This window comes from Falco peregrinus, chromosome 8 (assembly GCF_023634155.1).
Source record: "Falco peregrinus isolate bFalPer1 chromosome 8, bFalPer1.pri, whole genome shotgun sequence".
Taxonomy (NCBI): Eukaryota; Metazoa; Chordata; class Aves; order Falconiformes; family Falconidae; genus Falco; species Falco peregrinus.
Genome location: NC_073728.1, coordinates 5,239,994 through 5,263,764, shown reverse-complemented (window position 1 = coordinate 5,263,764; position 23,771 = coordinate 5,239,994). Strand labels below are relative to the sequence as shown.

Here is a 23,771-nt window from a genome sequence, read left to right as displayed (position 1 = left end):
AAAGAGAAAAAGAAACAGAACCAGCACAAATAAGCAAAATATCCCAATTAAACAATTTGGAGGGAAAGGATCTAGAGGAACAGGTATCTCAGGAAGTTTCTCTCTCTCAGGAGTAACACGTATGCAAAAACCAGGTAAATCAAATTAACATTAATTTTACTACAACGTCCAAAGAATTTTAATTGGCATAAACTCACACAGATGTCCTCCAACAGTACAACCTGAGGTGTTTATTCGTAAAAGTGAAACATTTTAGTCCAACAGAAAGAGAGCAAAACTAGATGAAGTATCATTTGGAACAGTAGGCTGGCTTAAGTGTTCATGAACACCAAGGTACCCCAAATAAATGTTTTCATTCCACGGTGTGTTTTCTCTCCATTTAACTAATTATAAATTGTAACAAATACCTTATAAACTCCAACAGTTCTTTAATTCCTGAAGGTAGGTTTCTTTTACAGTGTTTGCTCCAGATGGACCAGACGTATGGTTTTTAGCAACTTAGGTACTTTCTGCAGGAATACATTTCTAGCCTGTCATGAAATAAGTCCAGAAGTTCATGCAAATATTCCTCTTGGGATCCTTCAATAAGACCTGCCATCATCTGTGTCATTTGAAGACAGCAAGGATGTTGCTACTCCTGCCTGCAAAAATATGGCACTACCGTTAGTTCATTGGACCAGTACTTTCCTTCTAAGTCACAAAATCAGCTGGAGTTCATTACTATGAACTTTTTACTCTGTCAGTGCCCTGCAAATACACCGTGTGTATCAGGAGCACACTGTGCCAATATAGCATGCAGCCTCCAGAAAAAATATGTGCCACTAAAAGCTACAAAGCATTAGCAACAATCGCTAAAGGCAACAAACATAAACACAATCTTTGCTCCACCACCTACCAAGTTCTAGTAAACTGGGAAAGGGTGTGTAAAGTATGTAATGGATCGATATGTGCATACCATTTTATAAGATCCTTTAGTTATAATTACTGCCTATGAATTCAGATTGTTGAAAGAACAGGCATAGAGTGGTACAGCTGAGCAACTCTGTCTGGGTTAGGCAGGAGAGATTTTGGAGGGTGTCATGCCTAAACAACACTGCACACATTTACCTAACCTGTTAATTGCATGTAAGCTAGGAGGTATTCTCCTGTTAATTTCTGTCAGTCCAACAGACTTCAAAATACAAAGCTATTCTGTGATGACCAACTGTTGTTCCTAGTAGCTAAAAAGCCCCAGTTTGGAATACATCATGGTATGAGGTTTTTATTTTTCTTCTGCTACTTAAAGCAGCAACATTTAATCAGAATAATAAAAACACTGTACATTAAAAGACACAACTCTGAAATAAAGAGTAAATTTGGATTCACTCTCCCCTCCAACATCCTTCTGCCAGTAGAGATGATGTTAACAACCACTTGGCAACAAAAGATTTTTCCCTGCTATGAAACTCAATACAACCGTTGAAAAAAAATCCACTCCACAGCTGCTGCAAGAGAAAAACCCAAACCTAATAGGCATCACTTGGCCCTTGGAAATAATTTGGGAAATTAGTTTTACCCCAACATCAATATACTTAAAGAGGTCTGTTGGCATCGTTTACCTCAGAGGAGACCTGTAAATAGGAAAGGGTACATACCCTTCAGCAAACATCAGACTACGTGTGTCAGACAAATGCCAAGGCATGAAAGAAACATCAGTGCAAAATGCAGGAAGAAAGCAGAGGATACATTTCTCATGAGAAACAGGTGTGTGAGAGGGAAAAAACAGGTAAACCCTGCAAGCTTCAATATCAGAAGAGGGGAAGTGGGTCATGACCTGACCCATTGTATTACATTACTTGGGAAAGGACTCCCATCAGTTCTGAAGCATCACCCTCACTGATCTTATCTATGAATCTTTGAGGCCCCTCCCAGAGTTTTCTGCCATTAAAGATAAAAAAAAAAATCCTAAAGAGAGATGGTTAAGTAAATAATGAAAATACAGAAAAAAATAAGAGTCTATGCTTGCTTTCTGAATTGCTTCTGGAAAAGTAGTGCAAACGGTTAATCCAAATGAAGTAATGCAAAAAAGTACCATTTTTATTCATGGGTTCCAATTTTTTACAGTGCAACTTTTCACCAAGACACTAGAAGTTGCACCCAGACCCCAGTCTCTTTGGCCTGCCAGTCACTAAGCACGTAATCCACTGCTGGACCCTATTCTTGCCGCTTTCAACAGGAATGGGATGGGATTTAAAAAAACTGAGGGATTATCAGTAGTGGAAAAGTAACACAGGTCAGATGAACAAGAGAACAGTAAAGCTTACAATCCAGTACTTTGTGGCTGGGAACACTAGCAGCAGAACACTGTTTACACACAGTAATGCAGAGTTACAGCTTGTTTGTACCAGAGGCAAGGCCATGAACATTTGTTAGACTACACGCACAGAGTTTCTAAAGGACTGAAAGTCTCTCCATTTAATCCAGAATCTTTCTGTAAATACTGCAGTACTCTCCTTCCCTGGCTGGACAAAGCTTGGCCTCCTTTGCCAGTGGTAAGGAGGTAAAAAAAAAAAACAAACCACCAACTTTCAAAGCCATTATGGAACAGGGAACAGTAGAGATTCAGCAGCTGCTTGAGGTAAATAAGCTCACGAGGCTCATTTGATCCCCACTCCTCTCAAACTGTATCTTTGCTTACTAAAAGCCACTATTTAAAGTGAACAAAACTTGAAGCAAGATCTTCATGCAAAATAATATATTCTTACACTATGTCTGCCTTTTTATAGCACATTCTCTGCACAGACCAGTTTCAGTTCCAAAAAAAGTTAAAAATATAGGCTCTGTTTTGCTAACTAGGGTATCTTTGGGATACTCAGCATCTCTTTAGGAAGTTACAAGTTGCCTGTTTTAATTTTTGTGGAAAGGAAAAAATATCCAGCAGTAGCCAATACCTTATCAATAAAGTAATTTAAAGTAATTTAATGTCATGGCTGCTTATAAAGGACTTATTTATTCAGAGCTTCTTTTTGTTACCAGAATAGCAGAGAGATGCCAGAATACAAAACCAGCATTGCACCTCTACATCTGGCTGCTAGCAATAAGCAGTTAGTAACAATTGTATTTGACTGGCACTGCCATCACAGAACCGTACAACATAACAGCTATTTTTCATTGAGCAAAAACAAGCTTTAAAATGCATATGGATTAACACTCTGGCTCCGCTCTCTCTATTGGGTCAATCTGGAAGACACTCCTGGCACTTTATTTACCAGGCGCTTGCTGGCTCAGTTGAATCCCTGACTCTTCTGTGATTGCTTTGGTATAAAGCACATACAGATGCATAAAATGCAGATGATGCACAGCTTTTAAAAACTGCCATATGGGACAACACATATACAGGACCGTAAGTAAGTCCCATATATAGGCTAGAAGACTATTCACAACCTGTGTATACAAAAGCACAGCTGTACTTGTATGTTCAGTTGGTACCTCGTCTCCACAGAATGTCCTTTCCAAGAGGAAAGGCACAATCCAGTGAAGGAAGAAGAGGTCAGGCTCATCTACACCACCACAAGGTGAGCTTCTGCTGGCCTTTTACATTATGCTTTTTTCTATTTCCATAAAAGGAAGAGATTACTAACTACTAGAAATGGCCAGACAACAAAGCCTATTCCCTTTTTTCCCATTAAAAACAATATTAAAATATCAAGAAATTCATGAAAAGGGAAGAAATTTATGTGAAATCCATGTTGGCAAATTCTAATATGAGTTTTCAGTTTTGCTTCCTTGCAAGGCTTCTCACCTTGTCATTACCTCCCTACTAGGTAACTGATATCTCCTTATCAGAAAGTGTTGGTAACAAAAATTCTAACCAGCTCTACTGACAAACTAAATATGCTTCAAAAATTTGAGTACTTATCAGCCAGTATTTCCAAGATACTTAAAGAACTTATAAAATCAAACCATTATCACATGACATTATAATCAAGAACTCAGTAGTATTAAATATTCTTCTAACCTCCAAAAGAGAACACTACATTCAAAATCAAATATTTAAAATTAAACTCAAAGTATAACAAGTACTCTGTTTCACAATTTACCAGAGACCAAAGCATACACAGGGATGAAATTATTTAAAAGGCCAACTCTGGAATCACTATCAAAATTCAAATTTCCATTTATAAAGCCTGCCTCTACACACTCTTGACATATGCTAACTTAGTCCCTCGATACAGAGATGTCTCAAAACAAAAATTCTTTGACAAAATTATTAGTCTGAGTTACATATGTCAAATAAAAAATACTAGCTGAAATAATTTTATGATGATATTTGGCACCAGGATGTTGCAGACATTCCTCTGGCACCCTCTAGTGCTCACGGTAGTCACGAATCATGGCCATGGGGACACGGTCCCATTACAGACCAGTCTTCCTCTCTAGGAAGAGACGCTTTCCCAACATGAAAAAGAAAACTACTAACGTGCAGCACTGTAGGGGCTTCTCATAACGCCATGTGTCCCTCAGTTATAACCTCTGCCCTGGTAAATTTCCTTTCGGTAAATGAGATGCTAGGTTTTGTGTACCACAGGAAGGAAAATAAGGTGATTTCCCCTCAAATATATTCCCCAAAGAGGAAATTTAACATATGAATTCACTACCTTCGCTTTAAGCACCTGCCTTCACTTTCTAAAATATTCACCAGAATGAGAGAACAACACAGCTGCTCAGCCCAACCACTGTGACTAGGCAGAAGTTGTAAATTCTGCTCTCTACTTCAGAAGGCACACACTGTTTAATTGTTAAAGTACTTGAGATTAGGAGCCAAGTTTCTGGATGCATTATGCTCTCGCACATCCTTACCTGGTTCCCTACAACCGTGATACCCCAATGTGTGCACTACTTTCCCGGCACAATCCTCACTTTATTTCAGTGGTGTAAACAGCAGCCAAAAATACACAGCTGTGCAAGAACCGTCACTATTTCTGAAGCAGAAGTGCAGGGCCCAGACAGCATAAATCATGCCTTATTGCAGACGTTCAGATTGCGCCTGACAGTTTCCCTTCAGACATAAGAACGTTATGTCCTCAGTTAACTCGGCGAACTCACAATGCGTTCCAGCCAGGGAATAACTGGCGTTTTAACAAAGCGTACCTAACTATCTCTTCTGCACAGCCTTTCTGCCTGCTTTTAGCCAGGGAATTAGGCATTTCTCCCCTCACGCTATGGTACCCGCGCGATCCCTGACGCGGCCTGAGGGCTTGCTGTCCCCTGCAGCCGCTGGGCAGCCCTTGCCGCGCCGGTGCAGCAGCCACCGCCGGGGCCCCGAGCAGATCTGTGAGCTTGGAGACTTGGGCTAAGCTCGGGAGGCGGCAGCGGCAGCCCAAGCCCGGCCCCGGCCCCGGGCCCCCCGCGCTCTCGGCCGCTGAGCGGAGGACGCAGCCCCGCCATTACCGGCCCTGAGACGCCGCGCGGGCGCACGAGCGGCCCGCCCTGCGCGCGCCACAGCCCAGCAGCCAACCAGCGCCGGCGCGAGCCTGCCCCCGCCGCCATGCCGGTGGCGGGCGGAACTGGCCGAGGAGCCGCGGGCACCATAGAGTCGCGGCGGAACGCGGGGCGAGAGCGGCCGCGCTCGCCGGGGCGGGGGTGAAAGGTCGGGGGTTTCGCTGAGGCAAGATGGTGGCGCCGGCCACGCTCCGCGTGGTGCGATGCGGCGGCAGCACCCTCCACGGCGCCAGGGCCGTCTTCTCCGCCGATTCCAAGCAAGTGGGGCCGTGCCCTGAGCCTGCCACCCTTGGGGGGGGGGGGGGCGGATCCGGAGCTTTGCGGCGGGGGCGACAGCCGGCAGGGGTCCCTGCGGCCTGCCGCTCGCCGGGCGTGCCTGGGCCCCTTCCCCCGCGGGCGGCGCGGTGACGGCTTTGCTCCCCCGCCAGGTACCTGCTGTGCGCCTCCGGCGACTTCGTGAAGATGTACTGCGTGGCCACCGAGGAGACGCTGCGGTTGATGGGCGGCCACGCCGGCCTGGTGACGGGCATCCAGCTCAACCCCCACAACCATATGCAGGTCTGGGGGGTCTGGCCGCGGGGCCGGGGGGGTGCTGGGGGTGCTCCTGCCCCTCGGCCGAGCTTAGTGCCTCCGCGGGGGCTGTCCCGGGTGTTTGGGGGTTGGCTGGAATGGGAGGACGAGCTGGAGGCGGTTATAGCACTGTTGAGATAATGTTTCGCCAAAAGTCTTCCTGGGAGGGTAAACTTTGAATCTTGTTTTTTACAAGTAAAAACGTGAAACACCATGTGGATAATACTTGTTGAATAGAATGACAGCAAAATTGAAATGTCAGCAAAATTCCCTTTTCATTATTGAAGGGGGGAAAGGCATGTGAGAAAATCAGCAACACGTGCTGTGGTTGGTGTTTGCCCCAGTCCATTTGCTGCTACAGATGCAGATTTGACTAAATCCGTTAAGTTTGCCCAGTGGCTAGCTTCGTACTGGCAGCCTGCCTTCCCTGTTCACTGCTGCTGTGGCTCTGGGTCTCAGTTTGCCTGGAATTTCTTTGTTGTCTATCTAGAAACAATAATTACTTGATTACTTGCCAAAGTAGACTGCATCAGCATATTATCAATGATGCAAATGTTAATAAAAGTTCGCATGATGGGTATCTGTGCATGCTCTGTAAGTCTCAAGTTATTAAGCCCAAACACCCGTTTCTTTCATACTTCATGAAAATGTAGATTTCAAACTAGAATAATACTGTTGTATTTCCATTGCACTTTCTTTGAAGGCAGTACAGAGCTGATATGGGTCCTGTTTTTTTGATGATTCAGCTGCTCAGAGTCGCAGTTCCATTGATCAATCCTTCAACTTGTAAGCTGTGATTTTATATAAAAGCTGGCTTTGATGCATTACTTTAACTTACTTTTTTTTTCCCTTTTTTTTTCCCTCAGCTCTATTCTTCCTCTCTTGATGGCAGCATTAAGCTGTGGGACTTCATGGATGGGATTCCCATTAAAGTATGTTGAGCTATACCTGTTGAACACCTGTCAAAATTATTCTTGACCCATTGTTAGTGGAATAAGGCTTGCTGTAGCAGTTGCTACAAATGGGCACAAATTAGTCTGAGACGTGTTGGTTTGCCATGAACACAGCCTGAAAACCACCAATGCATGGCAGTAGTAAAATGCAGCAATTGATGTGCGTGTCACTGCAGAAATTCATGCTGATGCAAAATCTTTTGGGGAGAAAGATGGGATCTGTGTTGACATGCTAACTTTGCTACTTGCTGCACAGTGTAGCTTGTAGGGAGTGTGCAGCAGTTTGTGATGTGCCAGTAGGAATTGATACAATGGCTTGAAAATACGGGCTGCAAACTGTCCTGTTCCTCCTGTTTTCTGCTAAACAGAGGCCTTTTCCTATAGATGGGCCTTCTGCTTTGTATTAAGGGTAAGGCAACTTCAGATTTTTCTGTAAATCTGATGTCTCATATTTTATCAGTACTGTTATAAAGTTTGTATTAGTCCTTGATAGAATAAAGGTCTTTTTATTTGTCTTAGAATTGAATATTTTAATTGATCTGTCGAGGTTTCTTCAAAGCACATGTATTTTCCTTCTTGTAAAAACTTAGCATTATTCACTGTTGAAAGCCATACACATCATTGTAATAATTGTTGAAGTCCATGTCTTTTTTGTCTTTTTTTTTTTTCAGACTTTCACTGTAGGATCCAAACTTCTGGCACTGTACGCACTTGCGAGTTCTGAGGACTCAGTGTTTGTTGTCATTCCAAAGAGTGGTGAAAGAGGTACAGTATGATCAGCGTCTTCCTTGCCATCTAAGTAATTCTGTGTCTAAGCTACTGTCATGTCAGTGGATGGTATGTGGCAAGAACGTGCTTTAATTTATTAATTTTGAAAATATTTCTTAAAATCCTGTGACAGATGTCTGCAGTCCTGCATTTTGTGCCTTTTTTCTGTTTTCATTCTAGGACATCTGTTTTTAAAAAAAAAAAAAAAAAAAATTAGAGGAGTGCTTATCTTCACATTTGAAGCATGTACTGCATGTATCTGATGTAGATGCAATAAATCTTTAAGCAGTGCTTACCATGGCACAGGGTATGCTACAGTACTTCAAACTACTCTTCCACCTTAAGCACTGTTAACTCAAATAGACTTGTTCTATTTGACAGCATGCCTAGATTTTTTTCCTAGAATTTTGTCTGGCATAAATACAAACATAGCTTGACCTTACTTTTAACTGTATTGCTACAAATGTCACTTCAGAGCAAGAGCAAATATTATGCAGCTTTGCTTGGTTTCTGCTTACAGTTACACTGGTGTCCACTATCTAGTCCTCAATCTTCAGTAATGTTGTCTGAATCAAAATATTTGAAACAGTTATTGTTTTTGAAAGGTATTACAAACTTTTTCAAACTCATTAAAATATTGGAAGGTACTAACATTTAGTTTTAAGGTAGAAGAGATGTAAATCTCCTCTGTAAGGGGCGTATGTAAACTTGTTCATAAAAAACCTTTTGATAACAGGTTTTTCTTTGGTCAGATACATTCCAACTGGTCTCAGTTAAGCTGACAAAAGCAGCAGGCCAAGATCTGGAAGCCAAGGAATTGTCAGTGGTTTTGCATGGTGTGGGTGCATCACCGAAGTCTATTGCATTTGGGAGAGAAGTATGTTCACCTTTTGGTTTTGTTCTTTTTTCCTTCTGTTGAGTGTTGGTTGGTTGGGCTTCTTTTCTCCCACTGAACTGTATGCTGTTTATGCTTTTATACAAGCACAGCAGCACTGAAACAAATGGTTCTGTGTAAGACTTAGGTTTATTTTTCTAAAGAAAAGAAAAAGAAACAACAGCACTTACAATAGGTAAATATTTACTTAACATCAGCTTATTTTTAAATACTTTGTAGCAAAACATATTTTATTTGTTTTTCTTTCATGTGTAAGAACATAAACTGTACCTCCTAAGCTGTTGTTTTGTTATACAGGGTGAATATGTGGCATCAGTGAAGGACCTTAATCTCCAAGTTTATTTTTTCAAACAGAAACAGTTGAACAGGTAAGACTGAAAATGTCTGGTATTGATTCAGTCTGATATATCGTAAAGGTTGGTTTTCTGGTGATGTGTGCACATAGTAATTTGTATGTGTCAGCAACTATTTGGTTTTATGCAGGAGGGGATGTGGTCACTATACAAGAAGTTTCCCGTAGAGGCAGACAGTGAGATGCTGCATTGGTATTGGTAGCTCATCTTTTCAGCTCGGGCATATAGTTTTTTTCAGGGAAATGCTTAAGCTGATGCTGGACTGAAACAAGTGACATAGTTTGGTCAGGGCCAAAACAAGGGCAGAGGGCAGAGCAGGGGTGGAAGGAGAGAGAGAAAAAAAAAGGAAAAATCTTACGGCTTGGCTGAAGGCAAAGAACTAATGAAATAAAGAGAAAAATAAGTCTGTCTCTGTTTTTTGGAAGGTGCATGTAACTGTAACAACTTGGAGATGTTTAATTTTGCTGGCCAGAATTATTTTTATGTGCATTAGATGATCCTTTTGAAGCTTTGTTTAAAAAACAGCAAACCAACTTGTGTAACTAAAGTTACTTTCTTAATTCTTGAAGATTTTCTTTAAGTGCAATGAAGACAAAAGGTGGAAACAATCACTTCACTTGCGTAGCATGCCATCCTACGGAGGATTGTATTGCAACTGGCCATGCTGATGGAAAGATTCGCCTCTGGTATGTGCATTTTAATTCAGCCGTGTAGCCTGTAAACTTAGGTAACCATAGGAATTAAGTGAAACCTGAGCAAAGCAGTCTAATTCATCCTTAGCATTGCTTATTATGACTTCTGAAAATGGCAAAGAAGGGCAAGTGCCATGAAGCTACTGTACTGGCTAACTTCAGTTTAATGTCAAATGGGAAAATACTCTTGTTAAGCTGTGCTCCATTGAAAAAGGTAATGCAGGAGCAGCTGAAGTACCTCCTTATGGGCAAGTAGAGTCCTAGAGAGAGCACACTAGTGGGATTGTGTGGTTAAGAACAATATGCTTGCCAAGTTGCTCTACAGCACTGAGTTGCTCAGCAAGATGCGCAGTGTGTGCTGAGAAGGCGCCAAAAACCTGCTAGCATGGTTCCTCCCTTTGCATCACTTGATCACGCAAGAAACTGGAAGTTAGAGGAGAGGATGGTGTACTTGATTTAATTCAGTATTTCTTTTTGTTTGCTGTGTTGCTGATGGTGTGCTCCCCACATAGGAGGAATTTCTACCACAAGAAAGAATACACATTTTCCACACTGCATTGGCATCATGATACTGTCATGGATCTAGCTTTTTCTATAGAGGGTGAGTAAAAAGCCAAAAACTGCAAACCACAAAAGACCTCCAACAAACAAACAAACCAACCCTCTCAAAGTTGAAGAGTTGGAGCAGGGACAGAAAAATCAATAGGCTAAGTTCAATTTTGTCCACGTACTAACAGATTAATTTCTAGAATATTAAATATGCCCAGGAAGGACTTGAAACAAAAATGGAAGCAGCTGTTTATTTTTTGATATATTTTGATTGGCATTCATAACATCAAATATCTACCTTCTGTGGTAGAATATAAAATTTAGCCCCTCCTTACCTATTTCCCCTCATCTCTACTCTCCTGCCCTGCTCCCCGCCCCCTTCATCAGTAACACTGATGAATTCTTGCCAGTCTTACTTGCATCCAAATAAAACAAGCCAGCCTTGTCCAAGCTCAAACCTAGTGGCAAAAATATAGTTCATTTTTTATATCTGAATTGCGTGATCTGAACTGTTCTCCTTAGGATACTTCTTGCTGCAAAGTACTTCTGATAGAAGGAGAACAAATCAGCTGTATTCTAACAAGAATACTCAGCTCACTGAGAAAGTAGTGGGATTTACTACTCCCAAGGCATTGTTTAAATTTTATTGTAGGCACAAATTCTTGTTCCTGTGTCCAGCAATTTAACGTGGGGTAATGAGAAACATACCTGTGTTGTCCACACTTGGATATGAGGAATAATTGCTTTGTATGTGACAGTTTAAGAAAGGTTTTTGAGAAACCTGCGGTTGCCTGTCATTGTAAACTGATGATACTTTTTTTTTTTTTTTTTTCTTAACCAAAACCTATAACTGTATTTTCATTACCGGAAAAGGAACCAGCTTGCTGAGTGGTGGAGTTGAATCTGTTCTAGTTCTGTGGCACAATGGATCAGATTGTCGAAAGGATTTCCTTCCCCGTTTGGGATCTCCTATTGAGTACATCTCCATGTCATCTGATGGTGCACTCTGTTGCACCTTGCATACAGACAACAGTAAGCCAATACATAATTTAAGTATCATTTAATGCAAAATGGAATGCAAATAACTTCATTTTGTTAGTTTTAGATTCATTAACTAGACATAGAAGTTCAATATTGATCTGAAAGCGCAGATGCTTGAAGTGATCTTTTGCTTTATCGTCGGTCTGTGCATTTGCGTGGCGACTGCTGTAACTTGGCTTTCCACCTTGATGTGAGGGTGTCATAAATTGAGAAGAGATACATTTATAGGATTAAGTACAGTTGGTTAAGGTCCCTTCCCCACCATGGGATGTGGTTACATTGCAGAAGCCTTTTGCAAGCCTTTATTTGCTTTTCTTTTCAGGAATTACAATAATCAACAGCAACCTAAGATTTTCCAAAAGTATTCAAGGGCTAATCAAAAGTAAGTGCGATAAAACTAATCTTCCACTTAAGAGGGTAGAATATGTCACTTTCAGTCTTAGGTTATTTGTCATCTGATTCTTGTTTCCAGCTACGGATGTCAAGACAGGTCTAGTGGTTGATCCTAGAACCAAGGCTTTGGTCCTGAATGGAGAGCCTGGCCACTTGCAATTCTATTGTCTCCAAAGTGACCAACAGCTGTTCAGTGTAAGTTGCATGGGCTTGTCCTAAATTTTTAACTTATTCAGTCAAGTAAGTTACGCATCAGAATTTATTTGAAAACTTAATTTGGCAAGCAGGAAAAAAGCCAGCGGCTCTACCCTGAGACTGGATTCCAAGCTGAGATGGTTTTGGCTTTATTGCCAGCTTCTTTTACTTGTTAAGCATAGTTAAACTTTGATAGTTGAGTAAATACTTGTGCTACTCCTGTTAAATGTCAAAAATTTCTGGAAAAGCTCCCTCTTAAATATATTTCTTTTTTGCTTTTCCTTCTTTTCTACACTTGGCATTATTGTGGAATGTACATGCCCTAATTATGCTTTCCCCGCATTTTTCTTTATGCCACAGCCCAGTCAGTCCTAATTGGTGCTTTCAGAACATCCTTTCTCCATGGTTTTATAAATGATACCTCTAAATCTTTGCTTGAATTTTGAAATCTAAATTTCATCTTGTTGTTTTGCAGTTGGATATTGTGCAACGACAATACATTCATCAGGCAGGTTTGAAGCAAACTGACTTGGTAAAAGTTGCGTTTAGTGCACAAGGCAAGTGGTTGGCAACAGTAGAGGAGAGAGACGAAGTAACCGACCCTGAGTTACAGTTGAAGCTGTGGTTCTATGATGAAGAAACACAAAGGTACTGGTAACAGAGCTGGCCTTCTGGGTGTCAAAATCTAAAGTATCGCACAAATGTCTGTACAGGCTTTGTCTTGCAAAGGCAGAGGTTTTCCAGTCAACTAATAAAAATCTAGGGAAGACTGGTGAGAGTTTGCCATGCATGCTACACGCATCTGAAACCACACACAGAGCTGACATAAATACAGATTGAAAATAATTGCTGTGAACCTAATTTACTTACACAGGCTATTTTAACCATGGGAGTTAAGTTCACGTTTACTTCGTATTAAAAATTATGGACTTGATGGAATGGTTGTATAACTTGTTCAGTTTTCCCAACTTGTGTCTAATCCACCATTAATTGATTAGTCCTTCTAGGGTAGAGTAGATTATGTCTTTATTGTTGATTATGTGTCTTTTCTTTAGCTAACATATGCATCTGGTTCATACACATTCCCTTATTTTCTTGTTTAAAAAAGAAGAATTTACTATAAATTGTTACTGTCTTGAAGAAGAAACAAAGCAAAATAAAGCTGATCTGTGTAGTAGCTATGTGACTGATTTTCTAAGTGCTGGAAAGACTACCCAGAGTTCAAGCTGAATATTTGAGAGTGATCCTTGCTTAGTGATAATTCTTTCTCAGTGCTGGCCTACAATCTCTCTTGCTGTATGGAAGTGATAAGGAAATCTGGTCTGATACCATGTAGCTGTCTAATTAGACAGAAGTTACTTTGATTCCTCTTCTGCACCCCCCCCCCCCCCCCCTTCCAGAATCATCTTGGACTGAAATCTTCCCCAAGTTCCAAATGAAATAAAATGGCAAGCTTCTGTTTTCTTTTCCTACAGCTTTAAGCTGAACACTAGAATAAATATGCCCCATGAGGACCACATAACAGACATGTGCTTTCGTGACATGGATGAATTAGAAGATGACTCTCTGATACTGGTAACAGCTGGCAGAGACTGCGTGTTTAAAGTCTGGGTGATGGTAGAAGACACTGATCCAGAAGGTAAATATGGTCAAAACGTAACTTACTCTTACTTGCCACATTATAACATGCTATAGAATTTCTGACCCTAACTTCATCCTTTCAGAACTAGGCCCTTTAGTCGCATGCATTTACCTGTTTCTGCTGATGAATGAAGTATTGTGTTCTCCTGAGCATCCTCTGTGATGGAGTTCTCTTGTAGGTTTCTTGCAGTATTATGGATTGATATGGAGGTTCCTGAAATAGCAAAGACCTTGCCAAGCCTGCTGCAGAAGGCTGTGACAACCTGTATTTATTGTTTAAAGGATTGTTTGTAGTAATGATTTGTCCATGCTGGGAAAATGGATGTTTTGTCATTCATCTGGGTAGTCTTTTTATTTGAGAATTCTGCTCAAAGGAGCAGGATGCAGAAATGTGTTACTCTGTTTCAGTTGACTCAATATATAATAATAGCACTTTGCCATTCCGCTGCTCCACCACTTCAGAGTTCATTTTTTGAACATCCTTCTTACCCATAGATATTTGAAAGTCCTAGAATGGATATTTAGGATCCATTTCCAAGATACTTAAGTAACGCAATTTCACCTCTCAAAATGCATGCTGATACTCACTTATTTTAAATAGAGTGTCTGAAGGAGCTGTATTACCCTGTATGCCTTTGCACGTGAAGTGCAAGACTTTTTCTGCTTCTTCATTTCCTTTTACTTAATTATTACTACAGTGCCAGGCACACTTAAGTGAGCTGGAACTTTCCTGCTACCTGGGCGTTTTATCTTTTCATGTCCCCAGTAGATGTGGTAGTGCTTTTGCTGAACCGCTTGCTGTTTGATAACATGTTTGTGTTTTCATGGGCAGGTGAACATGTTCAAAAGTACTTTTGAGCTACTAGTTTCCATGTGGCAAACTTACTTTGCCGAATTAACTTTCTCTTCCCAAGCCGTTCGCTCCTCAACAGTGGCTGCTCATGAGAAGAAAAACAAAAGCTTGTATCCATTTACTAGGATTTGTGTATATATTTACTTAATAGCAACTCTCTCAATGGTATCTGAAAGGGTGTGTGGGGGGGTCTTTTTATTTTTTGTAAGTGATTCTAAGCCTAGATTATATCTTAATGAACAGATACTTCGATCTTGGGTACAGTGTGGGCTGGGGATGAAACCTAGTGGGGTCTGTTTCCTTCAGCAAGATCGTATCTGCTGACTGGCCTCATCAGGGTCTTTTTTGTGTGAATTTGTTTTTAAGTGACTGTACAGAGTTCTGTTCATGGCATGTGTAAAATTACAAATCAGTGCTGACTTCTGTGGTGTGTTTGCCTAGCAGGGGCAGGGTAGGAATGCTCAGGTAGAAAGAATTGACATGCTGCAGCTTCTGTGCAGCACATATTAATAAACTGATTGGTTTGTAAGTAGCATACACTCTGGCATGCTTTTAATTGCAGCAGATCGATCTCTCACTGTGCCTCTAGATGGTGCCATGCAGTTGAAAGTAGAGAATTGTTCTGGCTTTTTTTTACAGGCAGGTCTTTTAATCATCAACTGATAGCCATTATATAAAGGATATCTTAGCATAGGGTGAACTTATTTTCCTTCCTTTCTTCATCCTACTCCTGTGTTTCAAAAACATGTTGTATAAATCTATTTATACTGGGAAATGTATGTTATGTGGTAAGTACATCACTTCGCTTCTGTTTATTTTATGGTAATTATCAACAGTAGGAAAGGTATCCCAGCTGGACACGCTGGCAGGTTAACCAACACAAGGAAGCATGCTGGTTGGGTCACTTTGTGATCTTCAAACTTTCTGTAAATGAACCATGAGTTTTGTTGGACTGAAATGCAAGCTGTGTTCAGATTTTCAGTAATGCTCCTGTTCTTGCTACCAATTTAAAATAACACTATATTTCAGAACACTAAATGCTGAATCTACTTAAGTATCTTTTTTTAATTTTTCCCTTTTATCTAATATCTGCCTGTTTGAGACCTCAGTTAATGCAGTTGGTAAAGTAAACGTGAATGTTGTACCATGTCAGTCTTAGGATTCACTGTTCAAATGCAAAACTGAGGACAAATGAATAACCTACTAGATGTTTCTTGTACTAGAACAGGACAGATTCTCTGTACTCCTCGAAGTGTATGTTTTCTGAAACAAAACTGTCTTGCTCTTGAGCCTATTTTGCAGCCCTAGTACTTGAATTCTTCTTCGTGTATAGACTTGAATTAACTAGCCTGTTTATTCAATGCAGCACAGCAAAGTGTGAGCTGGAACTGTGACTTCGTAGGCAGCTACCACAACTACCAAGCTACTAACTGCTGTTTCTCAGAAGACGGCTCTGTGCTTGCTGTTAGCTTTGAAGAAACTGTCACTGTATGGGATTCAGTTACTTGGGATCTTAAGTGTACGTTTTGCCATCCACCTGGAAAAATAAGGTATGCTTTTCATCTGGTTTTTTATGTCATACTTGAACTCTCAGAACTTAAAGAATCAATTCATAGTAGTCCAGGACCTTGTGTATGTTCTTATAAATGTTGAATTTAACAGTCTGAAGTTCATACGTAGAAAAAACTCTAAAATGGCTTTTAGGTTGTTGATAGCTTACTGTTAATAAGATTGAGCTTTGCAGTTTCATCTTCTTACTTGCTTGGGACTCTTTTTACCTCCCGTACTCAATGTATCGTTGGCATGCAGTAGGGTATTAATAGCCCTTCTTTTTCCTCATTAATCTAGGGATGAGTCAAAGTACAAATACAAAATATTATTTCTTTAGGCATGTTCTCATGCATACAAACAGAATTTATATCAATAAACCATTAAAGGCGTATTGACCTTGTTATCTGCATTACAAAATATATATCCTGATCCTTTCTAACCTCTGCTGGAAAATCCACGTTTGCCTAGCAGACTATCCCAGCATGCTAAACTGTGTGCTGTCGTGATAAAAGACATCCTGAAGGTCTAGATACCGTTCTGTTGTGTAAGGATAATGAGGAATGGCGTAGGTCGATGGTAGAGGTAAATGTCAGAGACTCAGAGAATAGGGCAGTCTTAATACTGAGCTTCCTGGACTGTGCAAATATACAGCCGTTTCTGTTCCAGGTAAAGTATCACATTTCTTATGATAATCTTGAATAAAATGGGGCAATAGGTGGCCTCAGTGGTTCATCTACTTAATCTCTGTGCCAGATCTCTGTATCTAAACAGTTGCTGAAACAGGAAGATGCTACACACCTACTGTAGCATTCCCTTTCAGTGCTGAGGTTTTTCGAACTGCTTCTCAGACTTGCTTCTCAAAGGCATTACTGCCGTAATGTTAGAGGTATTTCATATACCCCTTTCCAGGAAACATCTAAAATGGAGAGCAACACATTGTGCAGTCACAATATTTTAAAGATTCTGGCATGAAGAATCTTTATTCTTGTGTGTATGTTTGTTATCTTTTCTTCTGTGTGATCAAGTCAGTTTTGTTTATACTGGTCCTCTAAAATTAGAAATTTAGAAACATGATTCTAAAACTTGTGTGCAGGAAAATCTGTAAGCCACGTCTTTACTATCTATGCAGAAAACTTCTCTTGACAGCTTGGTGCAGTGGCAAGCTTTTCCCAGGACAGCTACTCCTTTTGTAGCCTTACTATATGTTACATTAAAAGGAAACTCTAGGGCTATATTAAATGACTGTATTAGTATCATAACTTCAAAGGGCGATGTTTCAACATAGAAATTCTGCCCTTTATTAGCTTTTTTGAAAATGTTCTATAGCATTAGAAATCAAAAGGCTCTTCTAATATTCTCAAACAAGAGACTGGGAAATTAAAATGCGTGAAAACAAGTCACAGTTTCTTCAGTTGGAGCAGCCTGTAACTTTTTTTTTTGTCCGTCCTTTCTAGTGCTTAGGGCAATAGTAAGGATTCTTTACATAAGGAATTTATTTACCAGGCTTGATGTGAACAGTTACTATTACTTAGGGGTTTGTAACTTACTTAAGAGTTTAAAATCACTCCTTGAAATCAGAATGTTATAGGAATATGTAATCCTTATAGATTTATTCATACTTTAAATCTCCCAGACCTATCTGGTGGTTGTATGTGAAGTTTCATGCCACTAGGGGTGAAAGCAAAAAGCAAACTTAGCCCGATTTAAATACAAGAACTAAGTTTTAACTGAATGGTTTTGTGACTTGTGAATCATTGCTACATAGAGAAAAGAGGAGGAAATCTGAAGGTCACTAACTTGTTTTGGCTTTTTACTTCTGTAGGAACATCTGCTTTGGGAGACTAACATGTTCCAAGTACCTTATTGGTGCCACTGATCATGGCTTTCTGTGTTGCTGGAACCTACTCAGTTGTGCATGTAAGATCAGCTTAAATGTGTGCTAGTGGTAACATTTAACACCTGAATTTACTATGAAACCTTAAAATAATTCTAGTTTGATTCCCGATTGACCCACTACAAAATGTCCTGTGGAAACATAATAATTTTCATACTTCAGTCAGGATGATATCCTGCCCAGCATGCATGTGCTTTGTGTGCATGTGCATAGTAACTTCTAAGTTAAATGACTGATGAGACAAATAGTGTTTCCTACGATCGTGTAGAAGTTGATAGTATTTCTCTATTTTTATTCATCTGGGAATAAGTGAAACCGCGTTCCTCTTCCAGAGGTGAAGGCCCTGTGTGTCATTCCCATTTGACCTTTTGTTTGGCAAAGTAGTGGGATAGAACTGAATGCCGCCTTTTCATGTCTGGCTGTTGCTGTGTTTGCTTTTCAGTGGAATGGAGCGCCCACCTCAACATCTTAGTTCTGCAACCTGATCCCCTTTCAGAATACATTGCTGCTGTCTCATGGCTCTCAAAAGAGTCCAGCCGTAAGTACAAAGGCTTCTTTGACAAGTCATGGTCATTGGAATTTAAAACTGTGAAAGCATAATTTCTAGAAAAAGGTTTTCTTAGAATCCATCCCCATAAAAGCCATAAAACAGACTTGAGTCTGTGTTTGCACCTGTGGAAAACAGCAGCAGCAGCAAAATATGGAATCAGTTACATTAGAAAAGACATGTTGGCTCCCCATATTTTCGTCCAACAGTTATTTTACGGTACAGGATATAGCACAGGGTTAACCATGCTTTCTGGGTGAGGGTCTTAAATGTTCTTAACCCTCTCCTGTAAATGCAAAACCATGGTTGAACTGTACAGCCACGTTTCAGAGCTTTGACTGTAAATTATGGTTACTCTTCCTAGAGCTACTGTTCCACAGAAACATCAGTTTCCAAGTATGTTCTCTGGATTGGAATACTGTGAAAGGTACTTTCTGTTACGCCGTAAGGTTACCCGTTTATAGCTCCTGCAAACTAGTGCTTAAAGGCAATCCTGTCCAGCCCTTTCTGGCTATGATACCTAGGGCTTTGACAGCTATCCAGGAAGGTAAGAATTTCATGATTTAACGAGAAGATGTCCTTTATTTTGCAGTGTTTGTGTTTAAACCAAATGAGCCACGACCAATCTATATCCAGAGGAACCTTTGTAAGGAAAAGATCCAGCTTGCTGCCTTCATTCCAAGAGATGAACCTGAAACAGTTGGCTCAGAAAAATACCTTTGGCTAAGAAGATCCCAACTATTTTTTCTTACGGATACACAAGTAAGAAATAGTGATTGGCAAGTGGTTCCTGGGGAAAAGGTATTTTCCTGAATGTGGATTGGTACAAATTCAGTGTTCTGCTGTTGAGTATAAGAGTTTCTTTTTGTGATTTCAAGGCAGTGTAAGCCATGCTTTGTTCTTCATTAGAAGCTTTGAAGATCAAAATCGATTATTTACTGGTTTTCTACTGCTAATAGTATCTGCTGCCTCATTCATACAAGAATCTAGATCATTTGGGAGCATTGCCTACGTTGCTGTATTACTGCTGGTTATCCAAACATTTCATATGATACTCACTTTCTGCGGTCATTGGTGGGTGGTTTGGGGTCTTTTTTTGTTTGTTTTCCCAAAAAGTCTATATAGATCTTCTAGGCTGTTGCCGCTTCCTTTCAGTTTCTGTATAAAATAGAGAGGAAGAGGTGTGTTTGCCTCTTCCACTTGACTGACAAAAGCTTTTGGGCCAAGTTGGAAGCTTCTGTAGGCAGGGTGTGGAAATATGGAAAGCAGGTGCGCATTCTATAACTTTGCTACATTGTTCTGTATTTTAGGAGCTAATGACGCTTAGCACAAAGTCTCTAGAAGAAAGGCTTACACCGTCAAGCAAACAGGTACCTCTTACAGAAGTTCTGACAGAGCAGTTGAAAATTCAGTTGTTCAGTTTGTCAGATACAGATTCCCTTCTGTCATGAAAATGCACGCCAGATCCTTAGGTGGAGTCATAGGCACTTAGGGGCAGTAATCTGTATTTGCTTATTTTTTGACTGAACTGGTGTTTGTAAAAACCTTCAAAAAAAGTATTAGTGAGCTGCTGCTTCCTCTTCTCATTTCCCCTGAACAAAAAATGATACCTTTCTAAAAGGATTCCAGTTACACAACGAAGCAAAACCATTGGTTTTGCTCTCATTTTCAAGATGTTTGAATAAGCCCTTTCCTTATCTTGGTTTCTTTAACACGTGGAAAATAGTATTGCCTGAGCGGCGCTTTCTGATGAGGATGAACAGTTGCCAGTCAATTGTGGCTTATCAATGAGAAGGAATTTCAAATTTATATTCCAGTACGTACTTCTGTGCAGAAGTAGTCTGGGAAATGCAATCTTTTAAATTCACAAAGTGGTGTTCCATACCCCCTGAACAGAGTTAAAACAGCAGCACTTGATTGATTTAGTTGGTTAGATAAAATAGATCAAAGTAGAAGTTAGTATCATTCTAATGCAAAATCGAGGGGGAATGTGGGTATAAGTAATCAGTTTCGTTGGAGGGTGGGGGAATACTTTGGTACTCAGATTAAGGTATATTGATCTAGGAAAATGCCAGAAGGGAAGTTGCCATGTTTTGCTTCCAGTTATGTAATTAAATCACTTGGCACATGATGCTGGGGTATAAATGACCTTTTAGTTGTAAGTGGTATCTGAAAGCCATACTTAATTTTTCTGACACATGCACCAGCTTCCGTATTTGGAAGTTAATTGGTTCATCAGCCAACTAAAATCTGGCATTCTTGAATCCAGATCCAGATCCTGGTGAGTTTTACTACCTCTGCGTAGGATTCTCTCAGGATGCCTGACAGGGAATGAGTACAAAGAGCCATATGTCTCAGTTGAGAGAAATGTGAGTGCCGAGTTTTGTCACAGAGGTTGATTCTGAATTTTGGTAACTCAAAATGAGATAGGACTTAGATTTGTGACACTAAGATTTTACTTAAAACTTTCACCTTTTTCAAGCTGGCAGTAGAAGAAAGTCTTCCTGTGACCCCATTTAGCTTGCTGTTGGGAAAGCACAGATGTCAGCAATCACAGCAGGATATAGACCTTGGAAAACGAGTTGTTCAAAATAAGCATGAGCAAGATTCACCTGCTGTCAAAGAGGTAGGAGTAATTACAGTAAGCATCCAGACAAAATCATGACAAACAAAGGCTTTCATAAAGCTTCTGTTTTATCTTTTCAGCTTTTGCACACTCCAGCACATGTTTTGCCATCTGCTTCCTTCCTCTGTCCTATATTTATTAATTCATTGCTCATCTCCAAAGAGAACAAAAGGTAAGAAAGATTGAAGAACTCTCTTTAGTTATTGAAGTTATTTTAAATTACGTATGTCCTCATTTAAAGTACAAAAACAGTTTACCAACTCTCCATTCTTCTATTTTAGTAGAACGCTTTATGGTGGCAAGATGTGGTTTTTAAAACTACATAGGTTTGGGGATGTAAGCAGACTGGCTGTTTAGTTGATTGGCTCGTTTGTTGCTGTTATTTTTGCTGCTGTTTAGCATAATGTGCTCATACCCAACATGTTGCCTTTGGTACTCAAATGTTCTTTATGAGTCTGACTTTATTCCAGGGATTTAATGGTTTTGGTGCCATTTTTTTGATAGATGCCAGATTCTCAGCTTTATCTGATATTATGATGACTTCCTGCATAATTCTTGGTTTCTGTTTCTAGGTACACCAAGAAGTTAGTCCTTAGCTATGAGTTCTAAACAAGCTGTTAAGATTAAATTTTGTTCCTAATTAAGCTACAACATATGAGCATATACTGTGAAGACAGTTGGCTAAGCTTGTCTTATGATGCATTAGTCCCAATTTAGTGGAGTCATTTGATAGGTACTTAATGTATTGTAGCTTGCTCCTCTGAGATCAATGTCTACTGCTAGAAAATGAATGCAGGCACAGGGGTTGTGACTGTAGTGTTAAGATTAATGTTTTGTCACTTACACAGAAGCCAGTTAAATGCTTGTACTTTTTGTGCAGTCTGTTTTTTAAAGCCTCTAATGAAACTGCCAAGCCAGAGATGAAAATACATCATTGGTATCAGCTGCCATTCTGAATTTGCAAAGACCAGTGAGAGGATGGTTTATACTGCCAGGGTTTACTCGGGGGGGGGGGGGGCGGGGGGGAAACACCAGTTTGAGTAGTTTTTGCATGTGCATTATATTCTGCCACAAGAGCACTACAATCAGGTCTGCTACCTTGCGCTGGCCCGTATTGCTAGCTTTGTTACTGAATGACACAAGTAAAAGTCTTTTTGGCACATCAGTAAAAGACTGGCAAAATCTAATCCGAGGAATGTGTAGAAAGTTGCATGTAGGTTCAGTACTGCAGAACTCAGGAGTTCAGCAGCTGTGTAAGTATTGGCACATGTAGAGTTTGTACTTTGACACTGGGAGTTGGTACAACTGCACATTTGAAGTTACATATAGGGGCTGTAGAATCGGGCTCTGGAATAACAAGAATATAGCACTGTATAGAGTAATTTTCTTATTAATGTTAAATCATTTTATTTTCCTTGGCAGTATAATATTAAGGTATTATGCATGTTTCACTGTTGACATTGAGTAAGTGATAAATACTTCGTATTTGAGCAGATGATTTTTAGAAGACTGGTACTGTTCTGCCGTGCAGGTCATTCCTAATAAGATCCAAAATATTTATACAACAGGCATGTGAATTAATTACCACATTGTAAATGCTGACTGTTCTGTATAATTCTTGGGAAGTGTGCTTTCTACTTAGCACATTTTAACTCTTGGAAGTCATAAGGGAGTGGCCATTTTAAGCACCTCCCTGTGTTTAAAAAAACAAACCAAACTTTACTTTTCTAGTAACACTCTAGGTACTGTAGCAGTTCGTAAGACCAAGTGACCTTTTTCAGATTGGAAAGAGAAGAATTACTTTCTTGAATATTGTCTCGCCTACCAGTGTGACCAATGTTTCTAATACTGTAGGACTTTACTTTTTACAGAATATTGATCTACCTGTTCTGACACTGTGTTATGTTTAGAGAAAAAAAATACAGACCTCAAGTTTACTTAAAACAGAGGACAGCTATTTGAAAAATGGCTTGTCATTGAGATGGCAAGAGAAATGTAGTAGTTTGTAAGTAGCCTGAGATTAAAAAAAGACAAAATCTAATGTTTACTTTGTTATTTGCATGATAACTTACCTCTCTCCTATAGTGTGCAATACTGTAGTGTGTGAAAGTGCCCATTAATTGGGTTGTTTCCAATCATCTTCCTCTTATAGTGCTGAAGTAGCTGCTGATGAAGTAGAAATGGAAAGTGAAAAAGCAGAGGATGAATCAGATGAAGAAAGAGACATTACTGAAATGGAACAAGAAGATACAAGTCCTATGGAATTATTAGGAGAGATGACATGTAAACTGTCTAAATCCCAGGAAAAAGAGCTACGAAAAATAAGAAAAATGGACTACAGCTGGATATCAGCTTTCTAAACAGACATCTTGGTTTTTTTATATTGTAAGATGAAGCTTTGTGGATTAAATATTCTTCAAAAAAAGCTTTCAAGTCCTTTGGCCATAAATTTTAGCAGCCTCTATTTCCATGAGAAAGGAGAACTGAGGGGAGAGGGTTAAAGTTTTGGAAAGCTGGTTCTGCTGCTAGTGCTGATTCTCTGTGCCCTTTAGAAAACACCTAAGTTCTGGGTGGGTTTTTTTTCCCCTTGCAAGTGTTAAAAGGCTAATAGCAAAACTGGGTTTGTTATCTAACTTGTGATCGGTTAGCAAAGTGACAGCTAAGCTGCTGAAAATCTCCCCCACTGAGGCCGGGCTACTGCTGCCAAAGCAAGAGCAGCAACAGCGTCAGTTCGTAAGAGTACTTAATTCAAAATTAGGTAGGGGAAAT

General features: G+C 40.0%; 1 protein-coding gene and 1 long non-coding RNA gene across 3 annotated transcripts; one reads left to right on the top strand and one right to left on the bottom strand.

Annotated features, from left to right (window-relative positions):
• Nucleotides 1–210: 210 nt before the first annotated feature.
• On the bottom strand, nt 211–5,426 carry LOC114013191 (uncharacterized). Its single transcript, XR_003556101.2, has 2 exons — nt 4,840–5,426; nt 211–641 (listed from the first exon to the last, which is right to left on the bottom strand). It is a non-coding gene; the product is annotated as an uncharacterized LOC114013191 (long non-coding RNA).
• Nucleotides 5,427–5,584: 158 nt separating this feature from the next.
• Nucleotides 5,585–23,518, top strand: WDR75 (WD repeat domain 75). 2 transcript variants are annotated; one of them, XM_055812113.1, is made up of 21 exons: nt 5,585–5,738; nt 5,910–6,039; nt 6,918–6,983; nt 7,676–7,769; nt 8,525–8,649; nt 8,965–9,035; nt 9,590–9,706; nt 10,225–10,313; nt 11,135–11,293; nt 11,625–11,684; nt 11,775–11,890; nt 12,366–12,538; nt 13,366–13,529; nt 15,751–15,934; nt 17,758–17,852; nt 18,272–18,367; nt 18,969–19,138; nt 19,687–19,746; nt 20,859–21,002; nt 21,083–21,174; nt 23,155–23,518. In XM_055812113.1, exons 1-21 carry the CDS (start codon nt 5,653–5,655, stop codon nt 23,360–23,362), a joined length of 2,499 nt encoding a protein of 832 aa, XP_055668088.1. In that variant the 5' UTR covers nt 5,585–5,652; the 3' UTR covers nt 23,363–23,518. The 2 variants fall into 2 exon arrangements, with proteins under 2 accessions (XP_055668088.1, XP_055668089.1); XM_055812114.1 differs by having other exon boundaries at nt 5,633–5,742.
• Nucleotides 23,519–23,771: the final 253 nt, after the last annotated feature.